Raw genomic sequence first — 22,729 nt, 5'->3', positions numbered from 1 at the left:
CCGCCCCTGTGCTGCGTCAGCCTGATGTTGCTCTTCCTTTTCAGGTTGAGGTCGACGCTTCTGAAATCGGAGCTGGGGCGGTTTTGTCGCAGAGAAGTTCCGATTGCTCCGTGATGAGACCTTGTGCTTTTTTCTCACGTAAATTTTCGCCCGCCAAGCGGAATTATGATGTTGGGAATCGGGAGCTTTTGGCCATGAAGTGGGCTTTTGAGGAGTGGCGTCATTGGCTTGAGGGGGCTAGACATCAGGTGGTGGTATTGACTGACCACAAAAATCTAATTTATCTTGAGTCCGCCAGACGCCTGAATCCTAGACAGGCGCGCTGGTCGTTGTTTTTCTCTCGGTTTAATTTTGTGGTGTCTTACCTGCCGGGTTCTAAGAATGTTAAGGCGGATGCCCTTTCTAGGAGTTTTGAGCCTGACTCGCCTGGTAACTCTGAGCCCACAGGTATCCTTAAGGATGGAGTGATATTGTCTGCCGTTTCTCCAGACCTGCGGCGGGCCTTGCAGGAGTTTCAGGCGGATAGACCTGATCGTTGCCCACCTGGTAGACTGTTTGTTCCTGATGATTGGACCAGTAAAGTCATTTCTGAGGTTCATTCTTCTGCGTTGGCAGGTCATCCTGGAATCTTTGGTACCAGGGATTTGGTGGCAAGGTCCTTCTGGTGGCCTTCCCTGTCTCGAGATGTGCGAGGCTTCGTGCAGTCTTGTGACGTTTGTGCTCGGGCCAAGCCTTGTTGTTCTCGGGCTAGTGGATTGTTGTTGCCCTTGCCTATCCCGAAGAGGCCCTGGACGCACATCTCGATGGATTTTATTTCGGATCTTCCTGTTTCTCAGAAGATGTCTGTCATCTGGGTGGTGTGTGATCGTTTCTCTAAGATGGTCCATTTGGTTCCCCTGCCTAAGTTGCCTTCTTCTTCCGAGTTGGTTCCTCTGTTTTTTCAAAATGTGGTCCGTTTGCATGGTATTCCGGAGAATATCGTTTCTGACAGAGGTGCCCAATTCGTGTCTAGATTTTGGCGAGCATTCTGTGCTAGGATGGGCATAGATTTGTCTTTCTCGTCTGCTTTCCATCCTCAGACTAATGGCCAGACCGAGCGGACGAATCAGACCTTGGAGACATATTTGAGGTGTTTTGTGTCTGCAGATCAGGATGATTGGGTTGCTTTTTTGCCTTTAGCGGAGTTTGCCCTCAATAATCGGGCCAGCTCTGCCACCTTGGTGTCTCCCTTTTTCTGTAATTCGGGGTTTCATCCTCGATTTTCTTCTGGTCAGGTGGAATCTTCGGATTGTCCTGGAGTGGATGCTGTGGTGGAGAGGTTGCATCAGATTTGGGGGCAGGTAGTGGACAATTTGAAGTTGTCCCAGGAGAAGACTCAGCTTTTTGCCAACCGCCGGCGTCGGGTTGGTCCTCGGCTTTGTGTTGGGGACTTGGTGTGGTTGTCTTCTCGTTTTGTCCCTATGAGGGTTTCTTCTCCCAAGTTTAAGCCTCGGTTCATCGGCCCGTACAAGATATTGGAGATTCTTAACCCTGTGTCCTTCCGTTTGGACCTCCCTGCATCTTTTTCTATTCATAATGTTTTTCATCGGTCATTATTGCGCAGGTATGAGGTACCGGTTGTGCCTTCCGTTGAGCCTCCTGCTCCGGTGTTGGTTGAGGGCGAGTTGGAGTACGTTGTGGAAAAAATCTTGGACTCCCGTGTTTCCAGACGGAAACTCCAGTATCTGGTCAAATGGAAGGGATACGGTCAGGAGGATAATTCTTGGGTGACTGCCTCTGATGTTCATGCCTCCGATTTGGTCCGTGCCTTTCATAGGGCTCATCCTGATCGCCCTGGTGGTTCTGGTGAGGGTTCGGTGCCCCCTCCTTGAGGGGGGGGTACTGTTGTGAAATTGGATTTTGGGCTCCCCCGGTGGCCACTGGTGGAATTGAACTGGTGTGCATCATCCTCTCTGTTCACCTGTTTCCATCAGGATGTGGGAGTCGCTATTTAGCCTTGCTCCTCTGTCACTTCCATGCCGGTCAACATTGTAATCAGAAGCCTTTCTGTGCATGTTCCTGCTGCTAGACAACTCCCAGCTAAGTTGGACTTTAGTCCTTGTTTGTTTTTGCATTTTGTTCCAGTTCACAGCTGTAGTTTCGTTTCTGTGTCTGGAAAGCTCTTGTGATCTGAAATTGCCACTCTGATGTTATGAGTTAATACTAGAGTCTTAAAGTAATTTCAGGATGGTGTTTTGATAGTGTTTTCAGCTGACCATGAAAGTGCCCTTTCTGTCTTCCTGCTATCTAGTAAGCGGACCTCAATTTTGCTAAACCTATTTTCATACTACGTTTGTCATTTCATCTAAAATCACCGCCAATATTTGTGGGGGCCTCTGTCTGCCTTTCGGGGAAATTTCTCTAGAGGTGAGCCAGGACTATATTTTCCTCTGCCAGGATTAGTTAGTCCTCCGGCCGGCGCTGAGCGTCTAGGGATAAAACGCAGGCTACGCTACCCGGCTACTGTTAGTTGTGCGGCAGGTTTAGTTCATGGTCAGTTTAGTTTCCATCCTTCCAAGAGCTAGTTCTTATATTTGCTGGGCTATGTTCTCTTGCCATTGAGAACCATAACAGCTCTGCACCGTTCATTATGGCCCCATAGATGCTCCATAGAAAGCTGTGCCATATATAATGCTCTGCACCGTTCATTATGGCCCCATAGATGCTCCATAGAAAGCTGTGCCATATATAATGCTCTGCACCGTTTATTATGGCCCCATAGATGCTCCATAGAAAGCTGTGCCATATATAATGCTCTGCACCGTTCAGTATGGCCCCATAGATGCTCCATAGAAAGCTGTGCCATGTATAATGCTCTGCACCGTCCAGTATGGCCCCATAGATGCTCCATAGAAAGCTGTGCAATATATAATGCTCTGCACCGTTGATTATTGCCCCATAGATGCTCCATATAAAGCTGTGCCATATATAATGCTCTGCACCGTTGATTATTGCCCCATAGATGCTCCATAGAAAGCTGTGCCACATATAATGCTCTGCACCATTCATTATGGCCCCATAGATGCTCCATAGAAAGCTGTGCCATATATAATGCTCTGCACCGTTGATTATTGCCCCATAGATGCTCCATAGAAAGCTGTGCCACATATAATGCTCTGCACCATTCATTATGGCCCCATAGATGCTCCATAGAAAGCTGTGCCATGTATAATGCTCTGCACCGTTCAGTATGGCCCCATAGATGCTCCATAGAAAGCTGTGCAATATATAATGCTCTGCACCGTTGATTATTGCCCCATAGATGCTCCATATAAAGCTGTGCCATATATAATGCTCTGCACCGTTGATTATTGCCCCATAGATGCTCCATAGAAAGCTGTGCAATATATAATGCTCTGCACCGTTGATTATTGCCCCATAGATGCTCCATATAAAGCTGTGCCATATATAATGCTCTGCACCGTTGATTATTGCCCCATAGATGCTCCATAGAAAGCTGTGCCACATATAATGCTCTGCACCATTCATTATGGCCCCATAGATGCTCCATAGAAAGCTGTGCCATATATAATGCTCTGCACCGTTGATTATTGCCCCATAGATGCTCCATAGAAAGCTGTGCCATATAAAATGCTCAGCACCGTTGATTATTGCCCCATAGAAAGCTGTGCCATATACAATGCTCTGCACCGTTGATTATTGCCCCTGTTATGGTTCTCAATGGCAAGAGAACATAGCCCAGCAAACATAAGAACTAGCTCTTGGAAGGATGGAAACTAATCTGACCATGAACTAAACCTGTCGCACAACTAACAGTAGCCGGGTAGCGTAGCCTGCGTTTTATCCCTAGACGCCCAGCGCCGGCCGGAGGACTAACTAATCCTGGCAGAGGAAAATATAGTCCTGGCTCACCTCTAGAGAAATTTCCCCGAAAGGCAGACAGAGGCCCCCACAAATATTGGCGGTGATTTTAGATGAAATGACAAACGTAGTATGAAAATAGGTTTAGCAAAATTGAGGTCCGCTTACTAGATAGCAGGAAGACAGAAAGGGCACTTTCATGGTCAGCTGAAAACCCTATCAAAACACCATCCTGAAATTACTTTAAGACTCTAGTATTAACTCATAACATCAGAGTGGCAATTTCAGATCACAAGAGCTTTCCAGACACAGAAACGAAACTACAGCTGTGAACTGGAACAAAATGCAAAAACAAACAAGGACTAAAGTCCAACTTAGCTGGGAGTTGTCTAGCAGCAGGAACATGCACAGAAAGGCTTCTGATTACAATGTTGACCGGCATGGAAGTGACAGAGGAGCAAGGCTAAATAGCGACTCCCACATCCTGATGGAAACAGGTGAACAGAGAGGATGATGCACACCAGTTCAATTCCACCAGTGGCCACCGGGGGAGCCCAAAATCCAATTTCACAACAGTACCCCCCCCTCAAGGAGGGGGCACCGAACCCTCACCAGAACCACCAGGGCGATCAGGATGAGCCCTATGAAAGGCACGGACCAAATCGGAGGCATGAACATCAGAGGCAGTCACCCAAGAATTATCCTCCTGACCGTATCCCTTCCATTTGACCAGATACTGGAGTTTCCGTCTGGAAACACGGGAGTCCAAGATTTTTTCCACAACGTACTCCAACTCGCCCTCAACCAACACCGGAGCAGGAGGCTCAACGGAAGGCACAACCGGTACCTCATACCTGCGCAACAATGACCGATGAAAAACATTATGAATAGAAAAAGATGCAGGGAGGTCCAAACGGAAGGACACAGGGTTAAGAATCTCCAATATCTTGTACGGGCCGATGAACCAAGGCTTAAACTTGGGAGAAGAAACCCTCATAGGGACAAAACGAGAAGACAACCACACCAAGTCCCCAACACAAAGCCGAGGACCAACCCGACGCCGGCGGTTGGCAAAAAGCTGAGTCTTCTCCTGGGACAACTTCAAATTGTCCACTACCTGCCCCCAAATCTGATGCAACCTCTCCACCACAGCATCCACTCCAGGACAATCCGAAGATTCCACCTGACCAGAAGAAAATCGAGGATGAAACCCCGAATTACAGAAAAAGGGAGACACCAAGGTGGCAGAGCTGGCCCGATTATTGAGGGCAAACTCCGCTAAAGGCAAAAAAGCAACCCAATCATCCTGATCTGCAGACACAAAACACCTCAAATATGTCTCCAAGGTCTGATTCGTCCGCTCGGTCTGGCCATTAGTCTGAGGATGGAAAGCAGACGAGAAAGACAAATCTATGCCCATCCTAGCACAGAATGCTCGCCAAAATCTAGACACGAATTGGGTACCTCTGTCAGAAACGATATTCTCCGGAATACCATGCAAACGGACCACATTTTGAAAAAACAGAGGAACCAACTCGGAAGAAGAAGGCAACTTAGGCAGGGGAACCAAATGGACCATCTTAGAGAAACGATCACACACCACCCAGATGACAGACATCTTCTGAGAAACAGGAAGATCCGAAATAAAATCCATCGAGATGTGCGTCCAGGGCCTCTTCGGGATAGGCAAGGGCAACAACAATCCACTAGCCCGAGAACAACAAGGCTTGGCCCGAGCACAAACGTCACAAGACTGCACGAAGCCTCGCACATCTCGAGACAGGGAAGGCCACCAGAAGGACCTTGCCACCAAATCCCTGGTACCAAAGATTCCAGGATGACCTGCCAACGCAGAAGAATGAACCTCAGAAATGATTTTACTGGTCCAATCATCAGGAACAAACAGTCTACCAGGTGGGCAACGATCAGGTCTATCCGCCTGAAACTCCTGCAAGGCCCGCCGCAGGTCTGGAGAAACGGCAGACAATATCACTCCATCCTTAAGGATACCTGTAGGTTCAGAATTACCAGGGGAGTCAGGCTCAAAACTCCTAGAAAGGGCATCCGCCTTAACATTCTTAGAACCCGGCAGGTAGGACACCACAAAATTAAACCGAGAGAAAAACAACGACCAGCGCGCCTGTCTAGGATTCAGGCGTCTGGCGGACTCAAGATAAATTAGATTTTTGTGGTCAGTCAATACCACCACCTGATGTCTAGCCCCCTCAAGCCAATGACGCCACTCCTCAAAAGCCCACTTCATGGCCAAAAGCTCCCGATTCCCAACATCATAATTCCGCTCGGCGGGCGAAAATTTACGCGAGAAAAAAGCACAAGGTCTCATCACGGAGCAATCGGAACTTCTCTGCGACAAAACCGCCCCAGCTCCGATTTCAGAAGCGTCGACCTCAACCTGAAAAGGAAGAGCAACATCAGGCTGACGCAACACAGGGGCGGAAGAAAAGCGGCGCTTAAGCTCCCGAAAGGCCTCCACAGCAGCAGGGGACCAATCAGCAACCTCAGCACCCTTCTTAGTCAAATCAGTCAATGGTTTAACAACATCAGAAAAACCAGCAATAAATCGACGATAAAAGTTAGCAAAGCCCAAAAATTTCTGAAGACTCTTAAGAGAAGAGGGTTGCGTCCAATCACAAATAGCCTGAACCTTGACAGGATCCATCTCGATGGAAGAGGGGGAAAAAATATATCCCAAAAAGGAAATCTTCTGAACCCCAAAAACGCACTTAGAACCCTTCACACACAAGGAATTAGACCGCAAAACCTGAAAAACCCTCCTGACCTGCTGGACATGAGAGTCCCAGTCATCCGAAAAAATCAAAATATCATCCAGATACACAATCATAAATTTATCCAAATAATCACGGAAAATGTCATGCATAAAGGACTGAAAGACTGAAGGGGCATTTGAAAGACCAAAAGGCATCACCAAATACTCAAAGTGGCCCTCGGGCGTATTAAATGCGGTTTTCCACTCATCCCCCTGCTTAATTCGCACCAAATTATACGCCCCACGGAGATCTATCTTAGAGAACCACTTGGCCCCCTTTATGCGAGCAAACAAATCAGTCAGCAGTGGCAACGGATATTGATATTTAACCGTGATTTTATTCAAAAGCCGATAATCAATGCACGGCCTCAAAGAGCCATCTTTCTTAGCCACAAAGAAAAAACCGGCTCCTAAGGGAGATGACGAAGGACGAATATGTCCCTTTTCCAAGGACTCCTTTATATATTCTCGCATAGCAGCATGTTCGGGCACAGACAGATTAAATAAACGACCCTTAGGGTATTTACTACCCGGAATCAAATCTATGGCACAATCGCACTCCCGGTGCGGAGGTAATGAACCAAGCTTAGGTTCTTCAAAAACGTCACGATATTCAGTCAAGAATTCAGGAATCTCAGAGGGAATAGATGATGAAATGGAAACCACAGGTACGTCCCCATGCGTCCCCTTACATCCCCAGCTTAACACAGACATAGCTTTCCAGTCAAGGACTGGGTTATGAGATTGCAGCCATGGCAATCCAAGCACCAACACATCATGTAGGTTATACAGCACAAGAAAGCGAATAATCTCCTGGTGATCCGGATTAATCCGCATAGTTACTTGTGTCCAGTATTGTGGTTTATTGCTAGCCAATGGGGTGGAGTCAATCCCCTTCAGGGGTATAGGAGTTTCAAGAGGCTCCAAATCATACCCACAGCGTTTGGCAAAGGACCAATCCATAAGACTCAAAGCGGCGCCAGAGTCGACATAGGCATCCGCGGTAATAGATGATAAAGAACAAATCAGGGTCACAGATAGAATAAACTTAGACTGTAAAGTGCCAATTGAAACAGACTTATCAAGCTTCTTAGTACGCTTAGAGCATGCTGATATAACATGAGTTGAATCACCGCAATAGAAGCACAACCCATTTTTTCGTCTAAAATTCTGCCGTTCACTTCCGGACAGAATTCTATCACATTGCATATTCTCTGGCGTCTTCTCAGTAGACTCCGCCAAATGGTGCACAGGTTTGCGCTCCCGCAGACGCCTATCGATCTGGATAGCCATTGTCATGGACTCATTCAGACCCGCAGGCACAGGGAACCCCACCATAACATCCTTAATGGCATCAGAGAGACCCTCTCTGAAATTCGCCGCCAGGGCGCACTCATTCCACTGAGTAAGCACAGCCCATTTACGGAATTTCTGGCAGTATATTTCAGCTTCGTCTTGCCCCTGAGATAGGGACATCAAGGCCTTTTCCGCCTGAAGTTCTAACTGAGGTTCCTCATAAAGCAACCCCAAGGCCAGAAAAAACGCATCCACATTGAGCAACGCAGGATCCCCTGGAGCCAATGCAAAAGCCCAATCCTGAGGGTCGCCCCGGAGCAAGGAAATCACAATCCTGACCTGCTGAGCAGGATCTCCAGCAGAGCGAGATTTCAGGGACAAAAACAACTTGCAATTATTTTTGAAATTTTGAAAGCAAGATCTATTCCCCGAGAAAAATTCAGGCAAAGGAATTCTAGGTTCAGATATAGGAACATGAACAACAAAATCTTGTAAATTTTGAACTTTCGTGGTGAGATTATTCAAACCTGCAGCCAAACTCTGAATATCCATTTTAAACAGGTGAACACAGAGCCATTCCAGGATTAGAAGGAGAGAGAGAGAGAAAGGCTGCAATATAGGCAGACTTGCAAAAGATTCAATTACAAGCACACTCAGAACTGAAGGAAAAAAAAAAAAAAAAAAAATCTTCAGCAGACTTCTCTTTTCTCTCCTTTCTCTGTCAATTAATTTAACCCTTTTTGGCCGGTCAAACTGTTATGGTTCTCAATGGCAAGAGAACATAGCCCAGCAAACATAAGAACTAGCTCTTGGAAGGATGGAAACTAATCTGACCATGAACTAAACCTGTCGCACAACTAACAGTAGCCGGGTAGCGTAGCCTGCGTTTTATCCCTAGACGCCCAGCGCCGGCCGGAGGACTAACTAATCCTGGCAGAGGAAAATATAGTCCTGGCTCACCTCTAGAGAAATTTCCCCGAAAGGCAGACAGAGGCCCCCACAAATATTGGCGGTGATTTTAGATGAAATGACAAACATAGTATGAAAATAGGTTTAGCAAAATTGAGGTCCGCTTACTAGATAGCAGGAAGACAGAAAGGGCACTTTCATGGTCAGCTGAAAACCCTATCAAAACACCATCCTGAAATTACTTTAAGACTCTAGTATTAACTCATAACATCAGAGTGGCAATTTCAGATCACAAGAGCTTTCCAGACACAGAAACGAAACTACAGCTGTGAACTGGAACAAAATGCAAAAACAAACAAGGACTAAAGTCCAACTTAGCTGGGAGTTGTCTAGCAGCAGGAACATGCACAGAAAGGCTTCTGATTACAATGTTGACCGGCATGGAAGTGACAGAGGAGCAAGGCTAAATAGCGACTCCCACATCCTGATGGAAACAGGTGAACAGAGAGGATGATGCACACCAGTTCAATTCCACCAGTGGCCACCGGGGGAGCCCAAAATCCAATTTCACAACATGCCCCATAGATACTCCATATAAAGCTGTGCAATATATAATGCTGCTGCTGCTGCAATAAAAAAAAAAAATCACATACTCACCTCTCTTCGCTAAGGACGCCTGCTCCTCGTGCAGCTCCGTCTCCAGCACTGACGCTCAGCAGAGGGCGCGCACTTCCTACGTCACCGCGCCCTCTGACCTGAGCGTCACGCTGATGACGGAGACGCACCAGAACGAGGAGCGGTAAATATCGCGCAGCGCTGTATACTCACCTACTGCTGGCGCGGTCCCTGCGCGTCCCTGCTTCTTCCAGCACTGCATCTTCTTCCTGTACTGAGCGGTCACCGTTACCGCTCATTACCGAAATGAATACGCGGCTCCACCTCTATGGGAGGTGGAGCCGCATATTCATTTCGGTAATGAGCGGGACCATGTGACCGCTCAGTACAGAAAGAATATGCAGCGCTGGAAGAAGCAGGGACGCGCAGGGACCGCGCCAGCAGTAGGTGAGTATAATTAGATAACAAATCTCCTGCACTGCAACATGGTGTTGGGTGCCTCTGACCTGCCGGGCCCGGGCCCCTGACCAGCCGGGCCCGGTCGCACTGGCGACCGCTGCGACCGCGGTAGTTACGCCCCTGGGAGTTATACAAGACACAGTAAACCAATGTAGGAGTCCCATTGTTCTGACTCCACACCAAAACAAAAGTATTCATGCTCCTAAATTGAATTCTGATGTAGTAATTTTTAACTTGTTAGACAGTACTGTGCTTCTGACAAGTTAAGGATTGCTACATCTGTAACCAACTAAACCAACAACAGTACATGAATGCAGAACTACCATCAGTACAGGAATACAGCACAAGGACCTACATCAGTACATGATTACAAAACTACCATCAGTACAGGAATACAACATTAGACCCATCAAGATCTTGTCAGATGGCACAGCGCTTTACTAAAATGGCTATGTAGCATGTCAGCTGACAGTGGATTGCTACTTCTTTACACAATTTGGTTGAAACACTAACGGTACATGAATAAATCTCCAGAACCACAAACAGTTGTTACCTATGACTGTTGTGTTTGAAACTGTTAAACTGTAAAGCGCTGCGGAATATGTTGGCGCTATATAAATAAAGATTATTATTATTTATTATTATTAAACAGTACATGAATATGTCACCAAAACCATCATCAGTACATGAATACAGCACCAGAATCAACACCAGTACAGGATTGGAGCATCATAAAACCAACAGTACATGCTTACTACACCAGAACCACCATCAGTTCTTGAATACAGCACTAGAATCACCATCATAGCAGGAAAAAAGCATCAGAACCACCATCAGTTTATGAATACACCACTAGAACCATCACTACCATCAGTACATGAATACTTCACCAGAACTGTCATCAGTTCATGAATACAATACTAGAACCACCCTTAGTAGAGAAATAAAGCACAAGAACCACCATAAGCAGACTCAGACTGGCCCACAGAGGAAAATTAAATCCACCCCGTGGGACCCTGTGCGGGAGTGGACATCCTGTATATGAGCAGTGGTTGGCACAATGCACTATTTACAAACAAATGCAGCATCTCAGGAACCAAGAAACTACCTAGTGTATTATTTTATTATTATTATACATTTTTATAGCGCCATTTATTCCATGGCGCTTTACATGTGAAAGGGGAAAATATAGACAAGTACAATAAACATGAGAAAAACAAGGCACACACAAGTACAGAAGGAGAGAGGACCCTGCCCACGAGGGCTCACAGTCTACATGGAAGCATAGGTTAATTTGGGAATGATGGAAATGTAATATTTGCATTTAGCTTAACAGTGGTCTCCAAGATTCAATATTACTGGTGGGCACTTGGCACCCCAGTCAAACACTGGCCATCAATACATGAATATAACATCATGACCACCATTGGTACATAAATACAATACCAAAAACCAGTACATGAGTACATCACTAGAACCACCATCTGTACATGATTACTTGATTAGACCCATCATCAGTACATGAACACTGCACATGAACCATTATCAGTATATGAATGCACCACCATAATCCCCACCAGTACATGAATACAGCACCAAAACTATAAATGGTACAGGAATACAGCTCCAAACCCACCATACTCTTGTGAGATGGCACAGTGCTTTATTATTATAGCCTTGTAGTATGGAAGTTGAGATTGTAATCATGTATATATGTAGTAATCCATTAAAAGTACAAGGATACAGCACCAGAACCACCACCAGTATATGAATGCAGCACCCAAAACCAACATCAGTACATTAAAGGGAACCTGTCACCCCGTTTTTTCGGTATGAGATAAAAAATACTGTTAAATAGGGCCTGAGCTGTGCATTACAATAGTGTAGTTTGTGTACCCCGATTCCCCACCTATGCTGCCGAAATACGTTACCAAAGTAGTCGTTTTCGCCTGTCAATCAGGCTGGTCTGGTCAAAAGGGCGTGTTGTCTTCCCCCAGATTTTGCGTAGATTTCCGTTGGTGGCGTAGTGGTGTGCGCATGCCCAAGGTCCCGAATCCTCTGCCAGGGGATTTAAAAGAGCGCGCTGTTCGTTATTTCATTGGTGATCGGTGGGCGCGGCCATCTTCCTTTGGCCGCGCGTGTGCAGAAGCGGCGCTCTGCTGGCCGCGGCTTCAGGAAAATGGCCGCCGCAATATCCATCTGCGCACACGCGGCATCCCGCGGCCATTTTCCTGAAGCCGCGGCCAGCAGAGCGCCGCTTCTGCGCACGCGCGGCCAAAGGAAGATGGCCGCGCCCACCGATCACCAATGAAATAACGAACAGCGCGGTCTTTTAAATCCCCTGGCAGAGGATTCGGGACCTTGGGCATGCGCACACCACTACGCCACCAACGGAAAACTACGCAAAATCTGGGGGAAGACAACACGCCCTTTTGACCAGACCAGCCTGATTGACAGGCGAAAACGACTAATTTGGTAACGTATTTCGGCAGCATAGGTGGGGAATCGGGGTCCACAAACTACACTATTGTAATGCTCAGCTCAGGCCCTATTTAACAGTATTTTTATCTCATACCGAAAAAACGGGGTGACAGGTGCCCTTTAATATAGCACCAGAAACACTATAAGTACATAGATACAGCACCACAACCACCATCTGTATGTGAATTCCACATTACAACATCATCAGTACAGAAATACAGCACTAGAATCATCATCAACTTGTCAAGGGCACATGTGCTTTATTAACGTAGCCATGTAGCATGTCATCTGCCAATGGATTGCTACATCTATACATGATTATAAGCAATAACTGTACATGGATAAACCATGAGTACCACCATGATTACTTTAAAACATCACGAGAACCATCATCAGTATAGTAGTACATAACTAGAATTACCATTAGTACAGTAATACAGCACTAGAACCATGATCAGTACAGAAATATAGCACCAGAACAACAATAGTACATGAATAGCACCAGAACCACAATTTGCACATGAATACAGCACCAGAAGCAGCTTCAATGCAGGAATACATCACCAGACCCATCATCAGTACATGAATACATCACCAGGACTAATAACATTACAGGAATACAGATCTATTATCAGTATATGAATGAAGCACCAGAGTCATCATCAATACATGAATAAAGCATTATAACCATCAACGGTACATCATTACATCACCAGAACCAACATCAGCACATGAATATATCACCAGAACCACAATGAACACATAAATATAGCACCATAAGCACTATTACTACATGGATATAGCACCAGTACCTTCACCAGTACAGCAATATGGCACCAGAACTTATAACAGTACAGGGATACAGCACCAGTTAGATCATCAGTACATTAATGCAGCAGCAAAACCACCATCAGTACATGAATGCATCACTAGAACCACTATGATTACATGACTGCATCACCAGAGCCATAATAAGTATATGACTACAGCACTAGAACCACTATCAGTACATAAATACAGCACCAAGTTTTGCACAGTGATCAATTGCAACATCAGTTTAGCCTCCACCATATACATTAGTATTACATTAACCTACAACTTCCAGTATGTCTTTAACAATGGTAACAAGATGCTGGGAGTTGCTGTTACCAGCTTCATCAGACTGTGTACCATACAGTAACCACAGCACTGATTAGACACAGCTAGTCTCTGCTGACTTTTCCCTTCTTTGGACTTCTGCAACACATCCCAATATGGTGGCCTTAAAAAATAAAAGTGTTTAATTATAATGTCCTCTGCATAAAAATATGTGCCCCTGGATAATTTCCTCTCTCTGTGCTCCCTGGGCAAAATGTGTCCCCCAGACTGTCCTTCTTATGATTCATTGCCTCCATGCTGTTCTCTCCTATAAAACAGAAATGTAAAATTGTGTTCAGTGCTGAACCTGGGCAGCACACTGGATCAGTAGGTAGTTGTGATGCCTTGCAAATGCCACCAAGGACAACATCTACAAGGATATGTTCTCCTTGTGTCTGCATGTCTTTCCTCATGGTTCTCTGCAAAAGTATACCTATAGGGAATCTATATTGTGAGCCCCAATGGGCACAGTGATGATGATGTCTGTAAAGTGCTGTGGAATATGATGGCGCTATATAATTGAGTCAAATAAATAAATAAACCTTTGCAGTTAATATTATGGAACCATGATTAACATTTTTCTATGGCTCTTGGCATATTTGTACCAAGTACCTAAGCTGGCTGAGACAGGGTGTCTGTGTTTTTTGGGATAGTATGTGGCTAGATTGCTGCATTTCCAGGATAAAATACGTGTAATTAGTTCTTTCGTAGAAGTGTCAACATAAAAGGTGACATGACAAATCGTTTTCCTGTATGTTGGAGTAGCACTGAGCATGTAAAGGCAGAGTTCAGGAATGTTAATGACCAGGATACAATGTTTCTACTTGTTTATGTTGACGGTTGTTGATTGTTACTTATTAGATTGTTGCAGGTTTTGTTTTTTGTGTCTACATTTGGACAACCCAAAAATAGCTTTTTCCCGATGAACGTTTTTAATAACCTTTATGTTTTTTTATTTGTGGCCCAGTTAGTTTGTCTAAGCCTGGGGGTCTCAAGAGGTTATTTTAGCCCATATGAGAAGATCAGTAGTGTGAAATACCCTGTAAATTTGGGGTGAGACTTTCATCGGGGCCCACAAGCTTCAAGTTAATCCACTGCACACAAAGCCCCTATAAGAGTGCGTGAAGCAGTAATCTGATAAGGGCCAAGAAGGAAGCTATCCTCACGCCATACCATTAATGGGGGGGGGGGGGGGGGGTCCGAAACTAACACTGACTCAGTCCTAAATCTCTAATGTAATAATCTAATCACTTTAATAATATTCTTCAATTAAAAATTCCCTCTAACTGCTTTTTTTTATCAACTTCCTGTTTCATGACATTTCATGACCGATGAATTATCTTGGCCCCATTACCCTTTAGGCATAAATCCTTCACCAAATGGTTAACATTTTTACGCTAGGAAACCTTGGCTGGTTCTTGTTTCCTAAAGATGATGGTGCACATTACTATCTGGACTGTCCATGAAAATGTTACATTTTAAGCATTTCAGTAAGGTACCTCTAATCAATAGCTGAACCATGAAGATCCTTTAGTGCTACTCTTCTCACACTGCTTTTAACTAGAAAAAAAAAATCTTGAATGTGTTATTTCCTCTCATCTCGTTCCAAGCGTTTCTTCTGATGTACTGTCCCAAACACAGAGCACTGTAAATCATGTACTGTATATTCAATGCCAGATGCTGAGCATCCCCGCAATTAAATCATTTTCACAAGAGGCAAATATAATATTTAGTGAAATGACTCTTAACTGGGATCCAACGTATTGAGATAAATGTGGAGTCGCAGTGTATGTCCCAATACCCAGATTAGAGGTGAACGTTCACTAGACCCACACGCACGCGATCTATGGAATTGGGCTGCAGATGCTCCTTCAGGTCATTTTAGGTGTTTCTGCACATGTTCATATTATGTCTTGTTCCGCCTAGGAGTTCACTGAAGCCAGAGGTATACCAAATGTTGCGTGTTCCTTTGTATTATCAAGAACTAGTTAGATCGCCTGGGGCCATATGGAGCTGTATGTGTGAGCACTTGGGCTTCTTGTGGCTCCTCGGAGACTTTTTGTGACTTAGTGCAGCTTGTGTGCCCACGTAGATGACGTCGCTGCCATTTGTATGAAGTCTTAGGTTGGAAATGGGGAAAACATAAAGTTACAGAACTTCCATAAAGCTGGTGATACCTGTTGCACACCAACTAGCGTGGATCTGTCAAAAGCCATGTGGCCCTAACCTCAGCCTCCATATCTTATTAGATAAGAGGCAGGGGATAAACTGTGCCCACTGGTGATGGCCACTGAGATGGACGGAGAGGAACTGGTTACTTGCCATGGGTTACAAAAGATATGAGAAAAAAACCTGGGAAGGGCAAAAAGGGCAATAGGGTTTTATCTGGGTAGATGGTTTGGTAAAGAATATGCATTATCGTGCTCACTTGGTCGGGTTGTGTTAACACAATCACTGAAAGTGACTTTGGCTGCTGCAGAACCTCGAGGATGGAATCAGAGGCACTGGAAACAGGTTAAACTGCCCTCAAATAATGATGAAAAAGCAGGAATCAATTTCTGCTGTTTATTAGTCAACGCGTTTCGAAGTTTCATACAGTGATTTTATCCTGATGGAGAAGTTTGGAACTTCGAAACGCGTTGACCACTAAACAGCAGAAATTGATTCCTGCCTTTTCATCATCATTCGACAGCAGCGGAGTTTAATCCATATTGTTTCCAGTGTTTGATTTGGGTATCAGCGGGCATCCCAGTGCTCCGTCCTCCCCCCAAGCTTAACTTCTGGGTGCAATCATGGGTGATGTACACACAATTAAGGTTGTCCACCGGGCAATAATGAACTGCTAATGAGCAGATACAGAACCGTGTATACTCTGCCAGCCAAAAAAGGTAAAGAGCTTTATAAAATAATCCTAATTTCCTCCAGAAACATCGCCACTGCTGCCACTGGACTGTGCAGCTCAGCACAACTCATACGAACAGAGCCGAGGTGCAATACCGGTCACAACCTATGGACAAGGATGGCGCTGTGTCTGGAGAAAAACAGAACCTTTTTTAGAATCCCATATAACTTCTTTGAACCTGTTTGCACACTTGGTGGTTTCCCATTATTTGTAATCTAAAATAAATGGAAAAAGGAGATTGTTCGGAATATAAGCTTCCAATTTATTCCAATATTTGTCATTGAAACATACAAAGAAACCAACGAGACTCCAGCACAAACGCATAGTGCATACTGAATAACAGTAGAATAAATACACTAGTTAGATGTATTCTTTATAGAATTCACGGCATTTGATGATTTTATCCTCAAGAGCTGGGACACATTTTTTTTTTATAATAAGGAAATTACTTTAATTACTAGACTCATATTTTATGACGTACACTAGCACTGGGTTTATATTGTGTTTTATTCTCTTTATAGGGCCCGAGAGGTTATCCTGGCCCACCAGGCCCACCAGGAGAGAAGGTACGTGCTGACATTTCTTTAACGAGTAGGGGGCACAGTATTATTCGTGAGTGTATTGAACATGGTGGTGAGGAACCTAGTGCAAAGATTTCTCGAGAGCCCCAAGTAATCTAGTTACACCACTGGCGTTGGCTCTCACAGCTGAAAGAAAGATTGGGCATGTTGAATATCAACATGCCCCATTCTTTCTTTACACAGGAAATAAATATTTGCCAGAAGTGCCTGACAGTTGAAGATTCCTCTCTCCTCATTAGAAACACATTGACATTCAGCTCACGGTGCATGTGTATGGGAGAGTCCAAAGGAAATGCAGTCGATAGGACGAGCCGAGAGCTAGCCAAGGTATATGGGCACCTTCAGGGGCTTCCACATGGAACAGAAAAAATCAGGGGCGGACACATACAGGAGGGGAACCGTATATGGGCCCTTTGCCGTCCGATATCTCATCATATGCACATTCCCACCTGCTTTGGAAGTGATGGTGTCCCCATTATCCTTTGCTGCACAGATTGGATCACTTGTATGTCCGCCCATGTGCAATATCAGGATTTTGCTGCATATTTGTGATGGAATTTACTATGGATTTCATTGGAATTAGTCAAATTTTCCCCCAGGAAAAATTCTGCTTTGTATGATTTGGAGACAACAGCATCATCACTTTCCTTATTCTTCTATTTTAAAGAGGCTGTCAACTACTTTTACACTGATGGCCTACCCTTAGGATAGGTCGTCAATGTCTGATCGGTCGGGGTCCGACACCCAACACCCCGCCGATCAGCTGCTATCGGTGTTGGCCGATGGCCGCAAGTACTCACTTGTTGAGCTGGCCGTCTCCTTATAGTGGTCGCGGAAGGTTACTACACATCCGTCTGCTATGCAATAGTGATGAGCGAATATACTCGTTAATCAAGATTTCTCAAGCATGCTCGTATGACCTCTGAGCATTTTTTTACTGCTCGGAGATTTAGTTTTCTTCGCCTCAGCTGAATGATTTACATCTGTTAGCCAGCATAAGTACATGTGGGGGTTGCCTGGTTGCTAGGGAATCCCCACATGTAATCAAGCTGGCTAGTAGCTGTAAATCATCCAGCTGCAGGGAAGAAAAACTAAATCTCCGAACACTAAAAAATACTCGAAGGACCCCCGAGCATGCTTGGGAAATCTCGAGTAACGAGTATATTCGCTCATCACTACTATGCAAACCAATAGGAGGCGGTGAGCAGTAATAATCCCCGGCCACTACACATAGACCGCCAGCTCCGCAAGTGAGAACTTCCGGCCACTGATAACAGCTGATCGGAAGAAGTGCTGGGTGTCTGGCCCCAGCCGATCACACATTGATCACCTATCCTAAGGGTAGGCCATCAATGTAAGAGTAGTGGACAACCTCTTTAGCTCTTTTAGTTTGTACTTTACAAAACATTATTGAAAATGTCTGCTGGTTTTTTCTTTCTTCTATTTTTTGTTTCATTAAAATTGCTTTTAGCAACTTCCAGTATGTGCTAAAACAAGTCGAGGTGTGCTTCAATTAATAACAAGGCAGACGTTATTAAAATGAATTGGCAAGCAGCTGTACATTGCCTTGAGCCTTGACTCATTTCTGTGTAGATGAAATAAATTAGCACCAAAGTACTTGTTAATCTTCTGAACGGATCATGGGGCTCTGCGCTCCTATGGGGGTGGGCTGTCTTCATAATACCTGCCATGTGCCATTAATCACTGCTCCAGTCACATCATTACGGGAGAGAAACTGGAATAATAATCGGGCAGATGTCATGTCAGGCATCCACTTTCATTTTCTAGATCCTTTTTGCACAGAACTACCCACAAATAGCAGTAAAATAACAATAGGCGACTGCAGTGTTCCCCTAGGCTTTGTCCACGGGATGCATTTTTGCTGTACTTTTTCTTCAAATAAAACCTGCTCTCTTCGCAGTAAAGAAGCTGCTTACAAAAAGCAGATTTTACTACATTTTTACTGCTTTTTTTGTGCATTTGTGGTTATGATTATATAGGTCATGTGTCTAACGTAAATGTTTAATAAATATAGTTTTATTTGCCCAAAAAGCAACAAAAACGCATGGTTGCATTTTTTTCCAGCATTTTTTCACTTTCTCAATGCTTTCTATGGTGAAAAAAATTTACATACTGCAGTATTCAAAAACTCAGCAGTCTTCCAATTCAGTAAGTAAAAACCAATCAGTCATGCGCTTGAGGTTTCTGAACTCCCGCAGCTTTTGCTGGTACTAGAAAACGCAACTTTTAATTTGCATTAAAAAAAAGCTGCAACAACTCAACATGTCAGCAGAGCCTAAAAAGGGAAAGAAGTTCTTTGCTTTTCACTTGATTATTGGTAACTTTTCTTTCCCATGGGGCAATGAAGCTAATTTCCTTGGGCAAATATGCCGTCTAGCCTAAAGGTGTCCATACACATAAGATAGCTGATGGCCAAAAACTTTCCTTCAAGTCTTTCCAGACTTCTCCATTCACACGAAAGCTCTTCTCATTCAAGAAGGAAGAAAGTCGCTGCCAGACAGAAATAATAATTGTCTCCTCTGATACCTGTTGGGGAAGAATAGGGAGGCCCCATAAAAGAGTAAGGAGGCCTACCATAAAAGAGTAGGGAGGCTTACCATAAAAGAGTATGGAGGCCTACCATAAAAGAGTAGGGAGGCCTCCCATAAAAGAGTAGGAAGGCCCCCCATAAAAGAATAGGGAGGCCCCCATAAAAGAGTAGGGAGGTCCCCAGAAAAGAGAACAGAGGCCTCCCATAAAAGAGTAGGGAGGTCCCCAGAAAAGAGTAGGGAGGTCCCCAGAAAAGAGTAGGGAGGTGCCCAGAAAAGAGTAGGGAGGCCCCCATGAAAGAGTAGGGAGCCCCCCATAACAAAAGTAGGGAGGCCTCCCATAAAAGAATAGGGAGGCCCCCATAAAAGAGTAGGGAGGTCCCCAGAAAAGAGAACAGAGGCCTCCCATAAAAGAGTAGGGAGGTCCCCAGAAAAGAGTAGGGAGGTGCCCAGAAAAGAGTAGGGAGGTGCCCAGAAAAGAGTAGGGAGGTGCCCAGAAAAGAGTAGGGAGGCCCCCATGAAAGAGTAGGGAGCCCCCCATAACAAAAGTAGGGAGGCCTCCCATAAAAGAATAGGGAGGCCCCCATAAAAGAGGAGGGAGGTCCCCAGAAAAGAGAACAGAGGCCTCCCATAAAAGAGTAGGGAGGTCCCCAGAAAAGAGTAGGGAGGTGCCCAGAAAAGAGTAGGGAGGTCCCCAGAAAAGAGTAGGACGGCCCCCCATAAAAAAGTTTCTGAAAAGTTGTTGGATGTGGCTGACATCAAACTAATGTTTATTGCTGTGACTGTGATGGCGATTGCCAGCAGGGGCAGATATATCATTGGTCCAACCTGTGCAATCACACAGGGGCCCAAGAAGTGGAATTGTGCTTTATGTTGAGTTATTGAACGTCAGAGGGCCCATATATTGTTCTTGCCCAGCGGTCCTCTTCTGTCTTCATGTATTATGGTAGCATTGAAAAATTATGAGAGCGTTACCACCCTTCTCCCTCAAAAGAAATTAGACGCTGTTTCCCAATGGCAGTAATGACAGTCTAGTCTCCTCCCGCATTCCAAAAGAGATAGTGATAGTGATTTTAGATTGTGAACCCCAATGGGAGCAAGGAATGATGACAAGTTGTGTAAAGCGCTGCAGAATATGTTGGTGCTATTTAAAGGGAACCTGTAACCTGTTTTTAGCTATGTTATCTGACAGCAGCATGATATAGGGGCTGAGACCCTGATTCCAGCGATGTGTCACTTGCTGGTCCGCATACTGTCATTCTGATACAACTGTAGGGGTTCTCCTTGGCCATGGTGTTCTTCGGGGACCCTAAACATCACATACAGGTGTCCCCGGGTGCATGTACATATGTTAGTTTGAATTATTGTCGCTCTCAGCCTGCGTTCTGCCGCATATTGGAGCAAGTTCGGACGTTTTGTTTTCAGGATGAAAAAGCCTGATGTGTTTAGGAAAATAAACTCTTATTTACTAGATCTTGTAACTACGTACAACAGGTAGAAAGTAAAACACTTGAATTCTTCATCTGACTATTAATCGTAGGTACACTTCAACTGTGAGAGACAGAATCTAAAAATAAAAAGGAGAAAATCACATTGTAGGATTTTTAAATAATTAAATTCCATTTTATTTAATTAAATAAGTATTTGATCACTGATCAACCAGCAAGAATTCTGGCTCTCACAGACCTGTTAGTTTTTCTTTATGAAGCCTCCAACTCTGCACTCATTATCTGTATTAATTGCACCTGTTTGAACACATTACCTGCATAAAAGACATCTGTCCACACACTCAATCACACTCCAACCTCTCCACCATGGCCAAGACCAAAGAGCTGTCTAAGGACACCAGAGAGAAAATTGTAGACCTGCACAAGGCTGGGATGGGCTACAGGACAATAGGCAAGCAGCTTGGTGAGAAGGCAACAACTGTTGGAGCAATTATTAGAAAATGGAAGAAACATAAGATGACTGTCAATATTCCTCGGTCTGGGACTCCATGCAAGATCTCGCCTCGTGGGGTAAGGATGAGTCTGAGAAAGGTCAGGAATCAGCCCAGAACTACACTGGATGACCTGGTCATTGACCTGAAGAGAGCTAGGACCACAGTCTCAAATATTACCGTTAGTAATACACTATGCCATCATGGATTAAAATCCTGCAGGGCACGCAAGGTCCCCCTGCTCACGCCAGCACATGTCCAGGCCCATTTTGAAGTTCACCAGTGACCATCTGGATGAAACAGAGGTGGCATGGGAGAAGGTCATGTGGTCCGATGGGACCAAAATTGAACTTTTTAGTATCAACTCCACTTGTGTTTGGAGGAAGAAGAATGATGAGCACAACCTGAAGAACAATGTCCCAACTGTGAAGCATGGTGGGGGAAATATCATACTTTGGGGGTGTTTTTCTGCAAAGGGGACAGGACAACTGCACCATATTAAAAGGAGGATGGATGCGGTCATATATTGTGAGATTTTCTCCAACAACCTCCTTCCATCAGTAAGAGCATTGAAGATTGTCTTCCAGCATGACAATGACCCTAAACACACAGCCAGGGCAACTAAGGAGTGGCTCCATAAGAAGCATTTCAAGATCCTGGGGTGGTCTAGCAATCTTCAGACCTGAACCCAATAGAAAATCTTTGGAGGGAGCTGAAACTCAATATTTCTCAGTGATAGCCCCGAAACCTGAAAGATCTGGAGAAGATCTGTATGGAGGAAGGGGCCAAAATCCCTGCTGCAGTGTGTGCAAACCTGGTCAAGAACTACAGGAAACGTCTGACCTCTGTAATTGCAAACAAAGGTTTCTAATCTATGCCAAATAATAAGTTCTGTTTTTCTATTGTATCAAATACTTATTTCATGCAATAAAATGCAAATTAATTATGTAAAAATCATACAATGTGATTTTCAGAATTTTTTAAAGATTTTGTCTTTGTCTTTGTCCATTCTTTGTAGGAGGGAAAACTAGCAAAATCGGCAGTGTATCAAATACTTATTTTCCCCGCTGTATACAGCATCAAGCTTAGAGTCAGGTCCTCGTCACCTGTGCAGCCCCAGCACCGGCAGAAGTGTGATGAGGTCAGTAGTGTGCTGACCTCATCACGCCGCTGCACGCTGGAGCTAATGGCCGCTCCCCTGCCCCAGTCCTA

At 44.8% G+C, this 22,729-nt stretch overlaps 1 protein-coding gene across 1 annotated transcript in view; it reads left to right on the top strand.

The window, feature by feature from the left end:
* Positions 1–22,729, top strand: part of COL24A1 (collagen type XXIV alpha 1 chain) — a 256,293-nt gene that overhangs the window by 67,495 nt on the left and 166,069 nt on the right. The window contains exon 8 of the mRNA XM_077278882.1: positions 16,970–17,014. Coding sequence (XP_077134997.1) covers positions 16,970–17,014 — 45 coding nt within the window. The remainder of the gene's footprint in view (positions 1–16,969; positions 17,015–22,729) is intronic.

This window comes from Ranitomeya variabilis, chromosome 8 (genome assembly GCF_051348905.1).
Source record: "Ranitomeya variabilis isolate aRanVar5 chromosome 8, aRanVar5.hap1, whole genome shotgun sequence".
NCBI lineage: Eukaryota > Metazoa > Chordata > Amphibia > Anura > Dendrobatidae > Ranitomeya > Ranitomeya variabilis.
This window is presented reverse-complemented; position numbering and strand designations above follow the sequence as displayed.